We start from the raw sequence: 13,455 nt of genomic DNA, 5'->3' as shown, positions 1-13,455 counted from the left end.
ACGAGAGGGAAGTAGGAGCCACATGTGTTGCTGGGAAGTTCCCAAGCTGCCTCCTGTTGACCAAGTGCATGTTTCTTCCTAGTAATGTCCCAAGTGTTCGTTACAAAAGAGGACTCAGGATAACAAGATCTGCCTGCAGGTCAGGGTTGCAAGGCTAAGTACAGTGCTGGAAGGGCACCTGGTGAGGATCATCTTGTTGTGTTTTTTTTTTTTTAATATACAAAGGGCTTGACAGTGATTGGCAGAGGTTTGTGTATACTCAAGATTGTCACATTTGTTGACTTATTGAGAACTGTGAGTTTTCAGGAGCACTTCTATTACCTCAATTGAGGCTTCCCAGGACACTTGCATATACCTGTGGCACTGGGGAGCTCGTTTTCTCTAATCCTTCTGTGGTGAGTGAAAGGTCAATCGGGGGTATTTTGATGCGTTCTCCGCCACCCTAGACTCCACTTCTGATGCGCTGAGAGAGACAGACACATGCTATGGCTTCAAGTAACCCCAAAAATAAGGAGAAACCGTATATGTGATCTGATTTAATTTTCAAGCCTAAATCTAAGGTTCTTGATACTTTCCCTGTACCTTCTCTAGTTTCTCAGGTCATTGCCAAAGAGTGGGATTAACCAGACATGCCTTTTACCCCATCAAGAGACTTTTTTTTTTTTTTTTTCCCCTGTTCCTGAGGCTAATTTAGAATTCTGGGGTACCATCTCAAAAGTAAATGACTCCACATCTACTTTAGCCAAAAGGAACACTATACCATTAGATGATAGCACTTCTTTTAAATATAATATGGAAAGAGAACTTAAGGGCTTCCTCAGGAAGGTTTTTTTGTAAGGACAACTAATATTCCAACCTGCAGTGAGTGTTACAGCATTGGCTGGAGCAGCTGCATCCAGGCTCTAAAGAGAGCAAATGCTTTTATTTATGATGCAGTATTTCAGAGCATACACATCAATTCTAAGAATATGACTTTGGCAGTTCAGTGCCGCAGGACCCTTTGGTTGAAATCATGGTCAGCAGATATGGTTTTATAGCTAGCTAGAATTGGCCTTCAAGGGAAAGTCTTTTTTGGCCCGGCACTAGACTCTCTCATCTCTACTGTGACTGGAGGCAAGGGTGCCTACTAGCCTCAGGATAAGAACAGGCCTAAGGGGAAGGCAAATAGCCCCTTTTCGCTCTTTTCGTAAACCACAGATCACAGAAAACCACCGCCAACCAAAAGTCGGATTCGTCAAAATCCACCTGGAGGCCACATTCTACCTTGAATAAGTCCAAATAGCCGAGGAAGCAGTCTTCAGACAATAAATTTGTATAAAGGTGCAGCCCCAATCTGGACTCTTCTCAGGTAGGGGGCAGATTTAAGCTTTTTTTCAGGATGCCTGGGCTCAATCCTTGCAGGATCTTTGGGCCATGGTTATAATATCCCAGGGATATAGAATAGGTTTCAGGTCTCATCCTCCAAAAGGAAGGTTTATTCTGTCTCATATTTCCAAACGTCCAGAAAAGAGAGTAGCCTTGTTAGTGTGTAAGAGATCTGGAATAATTGGGGATAATTGACAGATCACAGGGTTTTCACTAAACCAATTCTTCATTCAAAATGGAAACAATAACATCCATCTATAGTCATTGAGGATCAATACACAACCTTGGTAGACTTGAAGGGCATATATCTACACATTACTATTTATCCAGTTCATCATCAGTTCCTTAGTTTTACTTTTCTGAACAATCACTATCAGTTTGTAGCCTTACCATTTTGGCTACAGCTCTTCGGGTATTTACTAAAGTACTGGGATCACCTCTGTTGGTTATTCAAGACTAGGTTGTGTTGGTTGCACCCTATGTACAATATATTAGTTCATGCTCAATCTTTTCAACCTGCAACCCCTCACACTGAATAAACAAGGAGTAGTTTCTCAGAGTCATGGCTGGAAAGTCAATGTGCCCAAGAGTTCCTCGAGTCCCAGCACAAGGGTTTGCTTCTTAGGATTAATCATAAATTCTGTGGTTCTGAAAATGTTTTTTGAAAGAACACAGGTGCAGATTTCAATTAACCTGTCAGAGACTAAAGTCCACTGCTATCCCTTTAGTAGCCCAATGTATGGAGGCAGTGGGTCCGATGGTGGCACTTCAAATGCCATAAGGTTTCATCTGTGACCCCTTTAAATTTGCATGCTTAGGCAATGAAATAGGGATCATTGAGATCTTTCTCAGTTTATCCATTTGGATTCTCTTTAATGGTGGGTAGCTCCAGACCCAGTTGCGAGGGGAATTTTTTTTCCTTTGCCCCTCTAGGCAAATAATTACCACAGATGCCATACTAGCCGGAAGGGGAGCAGTCTGGGGTCAATGGACAGCACAGGTTGTCTGGTTACCTTTAGGAGATCTTATTACCTATCAATGTCCTGGAACTCAGAGCCGCCTTTAAGGCTCTTTATGCTTGTCCACTACCTCATTTGATACCATTTATACGATTCCAGTCAGACAATGTAATAACCGTGGCCTACATAAACCATCAGGACGGTACTCGCAGTACCCTAGCATTGCAGGAGTAATCTCGAATTTTAAATTTGGCGGAGTCTAACCAGTGCAGTTGTAGAATCAAGATATATTAGAAGTATCAATTTTAACATTTCTTGTAGCTCCTGCTTGGCCCCCACAAGACCTTGTATGATGACCTAGTGTTACTGTCCAGTGCTCTTCCGTGGTGGCTTCGGCAGTGCTCAGATCTTCTAGTGCAATGTCTATTTCCCTATAAACAACTTCAGTCTCTCAGCCTAACTGCATGGAGATTGTTTGTTTGATTTTTGCTTCTCTGACTAGGCCATTGACACTTTGATTCAGGCTTATTATGATGAAGATTTACCACAAGGTATGTAAGGTGTACCTTAAATGGTGCTCTGCCAATGATTATTTGTGGCACTCAATGAGAATACCATGTATTTTTCAGTTTTTACCAGAAGGCTTAGATAAGGGTCTTTCTGATTGTTCTCTAAAGGGTCAAATTTCAGCTCTTTCTATTTTGTTGCATAGAAAGTTAGCTCGTATTCCCGATGTTCAATTTTTTTGCTCAGGCCTTGGTTAGGATAAGGCTGGTGGTTAGGCCAACCTCTCCACCATGGGATCTAAATTTGGTGTTGATGGTTTTGCAGTTTTCTCTGTTTTGAACCCATGCACTTTTTGGATTAAACTTTTTTATAATGGAAAGTGTTATTTCTACTTGCAATTTCTTCTGCTCGTAGGGTTTCAGAACTGTCTGCTTTAACTTGTGATCCGCCATACTTGGTGTTTCATCAGGATGGGGCAGTTTCACGTACTATTACAGGTTTTCTTCCAAAGGGGGTTTCTTCTGAAAATATGAATCCAGGAAATTTGTTTTACTTCGCTCTGTCCTCACCCTTTGTCGAAGGAAAGACTCCTGCATAATTTAGATGTGGTCAGATCTTTGAAGTTTTACCTAAAAGCTACCAAGGAATTTTGTCAGTCTTCCAGTTTGTTTAATTTTCTGGTAAACGCAAGGGTCAGAAAGCCACTGCAGTGTCTCTAGCTTCCTGTTTGAGGTGTCTCATTCACCAAGCTTACTTGGAGGCGCGCAAGCAACCACCTGCTAGAATTACTGCTTATTCTACTCGCTCTGTATCTACATCTTGGGCTTTCAGGAATGAGGCCTCTGTCGAACAGATTTGTAAGTTTGCTACCAGGTCTTAATTACAAACCTTCTCTAAATTCTACCGATATGATGTTTACACCTCGGCTGAGGCAGCTTTTGGTACAAAGGTTCTGCAAGCGGTAGTGCCTAGTAAATAGGTGCCTGCTGTTCTCTTCCCACCCAGTTTTCGTGGACTTTTCAGCTTGGGTATAGTTTCCAAAGAGTAATGTCATGGACTCTCCCAGCCATTAGAAAGAAAACAATTTATTCTTACCTGATGTATTCATTTCTTTATTGTGAGAGTCCATGAGCCCACTTGATATGACGGCAGTATTGGTTTGCACCTCTTTACCCCACTTATCTCTTTTTTCTTCCTTTTTCTCCATTTCCTTGGCTATATGTAATACTGGGAGAGAGAGAGGGAAGTGGGAGTGATATAATCAAAGCTCTGGTTTAGGATGTCTTTTTCTCCACTTGGTGGCCAGGTGATGTAATTCCCAAGAGTAAGGTTGTCTCACAACCAAGAAAGAAAGACATTTATCAGGTAAGAATAAAAATTATATATTTTTTTTCTGTGTGTGTTTGCAAAATATTTTCAGTTTCTTAGGCATTCTAGACTAATTTGAAATATCTGCCTGCAACATTTAAAGGGTGGAAAATTTTAGGGCTCTGCCCTTAGAGCAGCATGAAACCTAAATATGTTGATGCTCATCTACTTTACAAGTCTTGTACACTTAATTATTTTTTGTTTCCTTCAGGTCCTCCTGGTCCCCTTGGTAGGAGACTGCAACCAGGTAATATTCTGTTATACTGCTCTACAAAATCTGTCCTTCAAAGTAATCCAAATTTTTTCCTTATTTGTGTATCTTTCTGCATCTTGGCCTTAAATGGATATGAAACCTAATTTAGTTCTTTCATGATTCAAATAGAGCATGCAACATTCATTTACTCCTATTATAATTTTTTTCATCATTCTCTTGATATCTTTATTTGAAAAAGCAGGAATGTGAGCTTATGACCTGACCCATCTTTCGTTCAGCACCCTGAATAGCGCTTGCTGATTGGTGGCTGCATTTAGTGCTACCCAAGTGCTGAACCAAAGATGGGCCGGCTCATAAGCTTACATTCATGCTTTTTAAAATAACGGAACGCAGATAAAATGATAATAGTAAATCAGAAAGTTGCTTAAAATAGCATGCTCTATTTGAATCATAAAAGAAAAAAACTGGGTTCAGTATCCCTTAAGTTTTCAATTTCTATTGAGTATCTTCCAAGAGGCTTTTATTTTGAATAGGCCTGAAACCATGCACAAACATCCTGAGTATAAAGAAGAAAAAGTGTTGACTATCCTTATGACAGGTTTATAACTCATGTTTTGCAACAGTTTATTTTGTGCGGTTTCAAAATAGCGCCTGTTCTTAGTGATCATGTGACCTCGTTTGAGGAAGTTTTTTCCATAGGCTTTCTGGCTGAAAACAAAAGATTTGCAGATGAGTTCTTCCCACCTGCATTCATACAGCACATGAGTAGTTTGCAATTTGTTTACTTTCTTTATTGGACTGTACAGTGAATTGTAAAAAAAAAAATTGCTATCATAAATATAAAAGAGCAGTAACATATTAAAAATATTTGTTCCATGCTTTTTTTTTTTTTATATATATATATTAAAGCTAACATTAAGAAGTGTATGTCTGTGTTCATGTGAAAAAATGATTGCTCTCTGGCTAATAAACAGAACTCACTACTGCCTTATTGAGGAATAGTGGCATACCTCACAAGCATAAACATATTTTTATATTGCTGTTTAGGTTAAGATATAGTATAAATTACATTACTAATGCCAATTTTTAGAGGTGCTTGGAACTTCTTTACTTCATTTGGCTTACATTATTTAACCAGGCTCATTTTTCACAGATGTAAAACAAGCAAAATGCATCAATTAAAAACACAGAATCCTGGCAGATATATATCGATAAAGTTCATTTTACACCGATGTATAATCTTTCTTTTTTTTGTTTTAACAACTATATCTTCAGGACCAGAACCCTGGCGTAAACTCAGGGATATATATAGATATAGATAGATATAGATATATAGAGAGAGATATATAGATATATATAGATCTGTTGGTCTTTAGTGTTTAGTAAATATACAAGTTATGCTGCTTGTGCCCTGTAAAGATGCTATAAATGTGCTCACTATATGTATGTGCAAGAAGAGGTGGTGTACAAATAGCACAACAACTGTATGGTCTACACAAAAGACTGGGATGTTAAACACAGAACTGATGGTCTGCAAAACGTGGTGGTGTTCAGGGGAATGATAATGTTAAACACTTGTAAATAATAACAAAAGAATACCACATTAAGTAATCAGTCCCAATCCAAGTTCCAAAAATTGTGCAAGCTTGAACAGTAATACAAATAGTAATGTAAAGTTCATGATCATCCACTATTAGTAAAAGGCATGAGTCCCTTCTGGGGTTTCTACTCAGTGTTTAACCTCAATCATATGAGGTAAGTGCGGTGTGCGAGAGCCCTTCTTACTCACAAATGGTGTCTACCGTGAAGTGTCTACCGTGAAGTGTCTAGTTCTGTATAGCTGTACTCTCAGGTGGCTTTGTTACTTCTCTTAGTGTGATAGAATGCAATTCTGTTCAAGCGAGTGCAGAGAAAGAAACAAAGAACTCCAAATAGTGTAATGCTGTTATTTTAATGTATGTTTAAAAAGCATACGTTTACTAATCTGCTCACATGTTACAACCTTAATGTTGCGTTTAAGCACAATGATGATCTTTCAGGGTCCCTTAATAGTTCCAGTTGCGCTCAGTTGAATCTCATGTGGGCTGACATACAGTGTATGGTATGCAAGAAAAGTCACCGTACAGAGTCCTGTGGGTAGGTATATTGCCATTAACTGCAACAAATAAAATGAAGGCAAAAAAAGACTTGTGTAAGATATAGAATCAAAAAATGACGTTTCGATGACTATCGTATATCTCTCCTTCCACAATAGCAAATTTGGCTGGAAAAATATCTGACTCCATTGTCTTCAAACAAAACCTTTAAAATAAGATGCCTATGCAATTGTATGACGTGTACTATATGTTACAATTCAGCTGTGACCTGTAATACACACTCCCGTTTACAGGACTTCTCCAGACTGGCTCCCATCTTGTGGAACTCTCTGCCTCGCTCCACAAGACTCTCTTCTAGTTTTAAAAGCTTCAAGTGCTCCCTAAAGACTCTACTGTTCAGGGATGCAAACAACCTACGCTAACCTTTCCTAATACCAGTTCCTCTCCTCCACTGCAATCCATGTAAGCCTAAGAGTCCAGCTGTTTGTATATCAACTTCTTAAGAGCTGACTACAACAGTGCAGCTCTTGGCAGGGCCCTCTACCCTATAATTGTTTTGTTGTACTCCCCCTTTGTTTATAGCGCTGCGGAATCTGTTGGCGCTCTACAAATAACCGATATTAATAATAATAAAATACATAGAAAGGACAAGACCCTATAAAAGTTATTTGAGATTATTCGAGCATATCACAAACATTAACCCTTTCAGTGCTAACGACGGCTCTGAGCCGTCGCAGTTTCCCACTCAGGTGCCAACGACGGCTCAGAGCCGTCACTAGCACTCTCCCACCTTGAGGGAGATCTGGGGGCTCCCATTCTCTCCTACCCCGGCAGTTGGGCCTGTATAGTGACAGGCATCGCCGGGGCTTATGCGTGGTGACATCACGCGCAATGACGTGATTACAACTTTATTTAAACTATACAATGTTAAGTATAGGAAAAGGGGGCATGCTGCTTAGAAGCCTGTATCTCAGGCATCGAAGCAGCTACCGACCCACCATTGGAAAGGTAATCGCCTAACCTTTCCGACAGTGTAAGTCTTGGGGATCTGGAAAAAGAAGAAAAAAAAAAGGTTAAAAAAACAACCTTTCAACAGCTTAGCACCCAGATGGGAAAGTGCTTGGCACTCAAAGGATTAAAGGGAAAGTCTAGTCCAAAATAAACTTTCATGATTCAGATAGGGCGTGTAATTTTAAACAATTTTCCAATTTACTTTTATCACCAATTTTGCTTTGTTCTTTTGGTATTCTTAGTTGAAAGCTTAACCTAGGAGGTTCATATGCTAATTTCTTAGACCTTGAAGGCCACCTCTTTTCAGAGGGTGTTAGTTCATGTGTTTCATATAGATAACACTGTGCTCATGCACGTGAAGTTACCTGGGAGCCAGCACTGATTGGCTAAACTGCAAGTCTGTCAAAAGAACTGAAATAAAAGGGGCAGTTTGCAGAGGCTTATATACAAGATAATCACAGAGGTAAAAAGTATATAAATATAACTGTTAGTTATGCAAAACTGGGGAATGGGTAATAAAGGGATTATCTATCTTTTTAAAACAATAAAAATTCTGGTGTAGACTGTCCCTTTAAGAAAGGAGGGGGGGGGGAATCCCATAATCTCTCACTACATAACAATAGCTTTCATAGCATACCCGAAAGATGTGAGAGATGTGTGCCTTGCTTCCTCCCGCTTCACCCTCCACATGGTATTTCCTCCTTCTTTTCTTCCTCCATTCACTCTCTACTCTTCTTTTTCATCTTCCCTGCCCGGTTCTCACTCTGGACCTTAATAACATGGGAAAGTGACCATCTAAAAAGCAAGTGTATTCCGAATTCTAAGGTTTACCAGTATTCCCTTTGTATTCACGTTAATTTTGCTGAAGTATTCATTATAGTTTAGTTGTCAGATCTTGTCTTTACAGACTCATATCTTTTGTTATATAGTTTAGTAATATATTGTAGCTCTGTATATGCCATACTACTAGAATATTTACTGTAATGTTAAAAACCCAAAAGAGCTTCCAAAGTGGGGCACTAAAGTAGGTCAATGATCCCTGTGCATAATGGTGAATTTCTAGATACACCCTGTTTACTGAACTTTCTTCTAACCATGCACAAGAGTTCCTAAGTGACTTTAACCAATGCCCCTCAACACCTCATGTTAATATTTGTATACTTATTCTTAATATTTGTACATTGTTGTTTAATATGAGTTTTATTAATTAAGCTCTTTGAAACAAAACAAACCGCAAAAAAACACATTGTGCAGTAATTTTTATTTTATTCCATAAATTAAATATTGCCACTGAGAGAGTGTAGAAAGAGAGTGCTGACAGTCATGGAAGGTCATAGCAAACCTGGAGATTTTGTTCTAATAATCATCATCTTTCCCTTCCCTCTCAACGCTTTCTCCACTCCCTCCTCTCTTCAATTTCTCTTTTTACCCTCCCCCTTCTCTCTCAAGCCATATCTTCTCTTTACACTCTTCCCCTCTATCATATATCTTTTACTTTTATTTTTTACTCTATTCTCTCTCTCTCTCTCTCTCTCTCTCTCTCTCTCTCTCTCTCTCTCTCTCTATCATTGTGCTTAATTGTTACCTCATATTTGCATTAATGTTGTCACATGTGTTAGTAATAGTATGCTTTTTTTAACATACATTAAAATAACCGTATTAAACTATTTGGTGGTGTTGGCCTTTTCTTTCATGTAATTAGCAAGAGTCCATGAGCTAGTGATGAATGGGATATACATTCCTACCAGGAGGGGCAAAGTTTCCCAAACCTCAAAATGCCTATAAATACACCCCTCACCACACCCACAAATCAGTTTTACAAACTTTGCCTCCTATGGAGGTGGTGAAGTAAGTTTGTGCTAGATTCTACGTTGATATGCGCTCCGCAGCAGGTTGGAGCCCGGTTTTCCTCTCAGCGTGCAGTGAATGTCAGAGGGATGTGAGGAGAGTATTGCCTATTTGAATTCAATGATCTCCTTCTACGGGGTCTATTTCATAGGTTCTCTGTTATCGGTCGTAGAGATTCATCTCTTACCTCCCTTTTCAGATCGACGATATACTCTTATTTATATACCATTACCTCTGCTGATTCTCGTTTCAGTACTGGTTTGGCTTTCTACAACATGTAGATGAGTGTCCTGGGGTAAGTAAATATTATTTTCTGTGACACTCTAAGCTATGGTTGGGCACTTTTTTATAAAGTTCTAAATATATGTATTCAAACATATATTTGCCTTGACTCAGGATGTTCAACATTCCTTATTTCAGACAGTCAGTTTCATATTTGGGATAATGCATATGAATAAATCAATTTTTTTTTCTTACCTTAAAAATTTGACTTTTTTCCTGTGGGCTGTTAGGCTCGCGGGGGCTGAAAATGCTTCATTTTATTGCGTCATTCTTGGCGCTGACTTTTTTGGCGCAAAAAAGTTTTTTTCTGTTTCCGGCGTCATACGTGTCGCCGGAAGTTGCGGCATTTTTGACGTTCTTTTGCGCCAAAAGTGTCGGCGTTCCGGATGTGGCGTCATTTTTGGCGCCAAAAGCATTTAGGCGCCAAATAATGTGGGCGTCATTTTTGGCGCTAAAAAAATATGGGCGTCACTATTGTCTCCACATTATTTAAGTCTCATTTTTTATTGCTTCTGGTTGCTAGAAGCTTGTTCACTGGCATTTTTTTCCCTTTCCTGAAACTGTCATTTAAGGAATTTGATCAATTTTGCTTTATATATTGTTTTTTCTATTACATATTGCAAGATGTCCCGCGTTGAAACTGAGTCAGAAGATACTTCTGGAAAATCGCTGCCTGGGGCTGGAACTACTAAAGCTAAGTGTATCTACTGTAAACTTATGGTATCTGTTCCTCCAGCTGTTGTTTGTACTGTTTGTCATGACAAACTTGTTAATGCAGATAATATTTCCTTTAGTACTGTTACATTACCTGTTGCTGTTCTGTCAACATCTAATACTCAGAGTGTTCCTGTTAACATAAGAGATTTTGTTTCTAAATCCATTAAGAAGGCTATGTCTGTTATTCCTCCTTCTAGTAAACGTAAAAAATCTTTTAAAACTTCTCATTTTTCAGATGAATTTTTAAATGAACATCATCATTCTGATTCTGATAATGGTTCTTCTGGTTCAGAGGATTCTGTCTCAGAGGTTGATGCTGATAAATCTTCATATTTATTTAAAATGAAATTTATTCGTTCTTTACTTAAAGAAGTCCTAATTGCATTAGAAATTGAGGATTCTGGTCCTCTTGATACTAAATCTAAACGTTTAGATAAGGTTTTTAAATCTCCTGTAGTTATTCCAGAAGTATTTCCTGTCCCTGGTGCTATTTCTGAAGTAATTTCCAGGGAATGGAATAATTTGGGTAATTCTTTTACTCCTTCTAAACGTTTTAAGCAATTATATCCTGTGCCATCTGACAGATTAGAATTTTGGGACAAAATCCCTAAGGTTGATGGGGCTGTCTCTACTCTTGCTAAACGTACTACTATTCCTACGGCAGATGGTACTTCCTTAAGGATCCTTTAAATAGGAAAATTGAATCCTTTCTAAGAAAAGCTTACTTGTGTTCAGGTAATCTTCTTAGACCTGCTATATCTTTAGCGGATGTTGCTGCAGCTTCATCTTTTGGTTAGAAGCTTTAGCGCAACAAGTAACAGATCATAATTCTCATAGCATTTTTATTCTTCAACATGCTAATAATTTTATTTGTAATGCCATCTTTGATATCATTAGAGTTGATGTCAGGTATATGTCTCTAGCTATTTTTAGCTAGAAGAGCTTTATGGCTTAAGTCTTGGAATGCTGTTATGTCTTCTAAGTCTACTCTGCTTTCCCTTTCTTTCCAGGGTAATAATCGTTTTCGTTCCTTTTTGTCACAACAAGGAACAAAAACCTGATCCTTCATCCTCAGGAGCGGTATCAGTTTGGAAACCATCTCCAGTCTGGAATAAATCCAAGCCTTTTAGAAAGTCAAAGCCAGCTCCTAAGTCCACATGAAGGTGCGGCCCTCATTCCAGCTCAGCTGGTAGGGGGCAGATTACGTTTTTTCTAAGAAATTTGGATCAATTCCGTTCACAATCTTTGGATTCAGAACATTGTTTCAAAAGGGTACAGAATTGGCTTCAAGATAAGGCCTCCTGCAAAGAGATTTTTTCTTTCCCGTGTCCCAGTAAACCCAGCGAAGGCTCAAACATTTCTGAAATGTGTTTCAGATCTAGAGTTGACTGGAGTAATTTTGCCAGTTCCAGTTCTGGAACAGGGACTGGGGTTTTATTCAAATATCTTCATTGTACCAAAGAAGGAAAATTCCTTCAGACCAGTTCTGGATCTAAAAATATTGAATCGTTATGTAAGGATACCAACATTCAAAATGGTAACTGTAAGGACTATCCTGCCTTTTGTTCAACAAGGGCATTATATGTCTACTATAGATTTACAGGATGCATATCTGCATATTCCGATTCATCCAGATCACTATCAGTTTCTGAGATTCTCTTTCCTAGACAAGCATTACCAGTTTGTGGCTCTGCCGTTTGGCCTAGCTACAGCTCCAAGAATTTTTACGAAGGTTCTCGGTGCCCTTCTGTCTGTAATCAGAGAACAGGGTATTGTGGTATTCCTTATTTGGACGATATCTTGGTACTTGCTCAGTCTTCACATTTAGCAGAATCTCATTCGAATCGACTTGTGTTGTTTCTTCAACATCATGGTTGGAGGATCAATTTACCAAAAAGGGATTACACAAAGATATCTCAATTAATATCTTTAAAACCGATTGTACGACACTCTCTGATGTGGTGGACAGATCACCATCGTTTAGTTCAGGGGGCTTCTTTTGTTCTTCCGACCTGGACTGTAATTTCAACAGATGCAAGTCCTACAGGTTGGGGAGCTGTGTGGGGGTCTCTGACAGCACAAGGGGTTTGGGAATCTCAGGAGGTGAGATTACCGATCAATATTTGGAACTCCGTGCAATTTTCAGAGCTCTTCAGTCTTGGCCTCTTCTAAAGAGAGAATCGTTCATTTGTTTTCAGACAGACAATGTCACAACTGTGGCATACATCAATCATCAAGGAGGGACTCACAGTCCTCTGGCTATGAAAGAAGTATCTCGAATTCTGGTATGGGCGGAATCCAGCTCCTGTCTAGTTTCTGCGGTTCATATCCCAGGTATAGACAATTGGGAAGCGGATTATCTCAGTCGCCACACATTTCATCCGGGCGAATGGTCTCTTCTCCCAGAGGTATTTCTTCATTGTTCAAATATGGGGTCTTCCAGAAATAGATCTGATGGCTTCTCATCTAAACAAGAAACTTCCCAGGTATCTGTCCAGATCCAGGGATCCTCAAGCGGAAGCAGTGGATGCGTTGTCACTTCTTTGGAAGTATCATCCTGCCTATATCTTTCCGCCTCTAGTTCTTCCAAGAGTAATCTCCAAGATTCTGAAGGAATGCTCATTTGTTCTGCTGGTGGCTCCAGCATGGCCTCTCAGGTTTTTGGTATGCGGATCCTGTCCGGATGGCCTCTTGCCAACCGTGGACTCTTCCGTTAAGACCAGACCTTCTGTCACAAGGTCCTTTTTTTCCATCAGGATCTCAAATCCTTAAATTTAAAGGTATGGAGATTGAACTCTTGATTCTTAGTCAAAGAGGTTTCTCTGACTCTGTGATTAATACTATGTTACAGGCTCGTAAATCCGTATCTAGGGAGATATATTATAGAGTCTGGAAGACTTATATTTCTTGGTGTCTTTCTCATCTTTTTTCCTGGCATTCTTTTAGAATTCCGAGAATTTTACAGTTTCTTCAGGATGGTTTGGATAAAGGTTTGTCTGCAAGTTCCTTGAAAAGACAAATCTCTGCTCTTTCTGTTCTTTTTCACAGAAAGATTGTTAATCTTCCTGATATTCATTGTTTTGTACAA

The 13,455-nt window shown here is 39.2% G+C and overlaps 1 protein-coding gene across 1 annotated transcript in view; it reads left to right on the top strand.

Moving 5' to 3' along the window:
- Positions 1–13,455, top strand: part of SPINT1 (serine peptidase inhibitor, Kunitz type 1) — a 137,108-nt gene that overhangs the window by 114,857 nt on the left and 8,796 nt on the right. The window contains exon 5 of the mRNA XM_053697880.1: positions 4,411–4,446. Coding sequence (XP_053553855.1) covers positions 4,411–4,446 — 36 coding nt within the window. The remainder of the gene's footprint in view (positions 1–4,410; positions 4,447–13,455) is intronic.

Source organism: Bombina bombina, chromosome 1 (genome assembly GCF_027579735.1).
Source record: "Bombina bombina isolate aBomBom1 chromosome 1, aBomBom1.pri, whole genome shotgun sequence".
In the NCBI taxonomy this organism is placed as follows: domain Eukaryota; kingdom Metazoa; phylum Chordata; class Amphibia; order Anura; family Bombinatoridae; genus Bombina; species Bombina bombina.
Note: the sequence above shows the minus strand (reverse complement) of the source record. Positions and strands in the feature narration are given on the sequence as shown.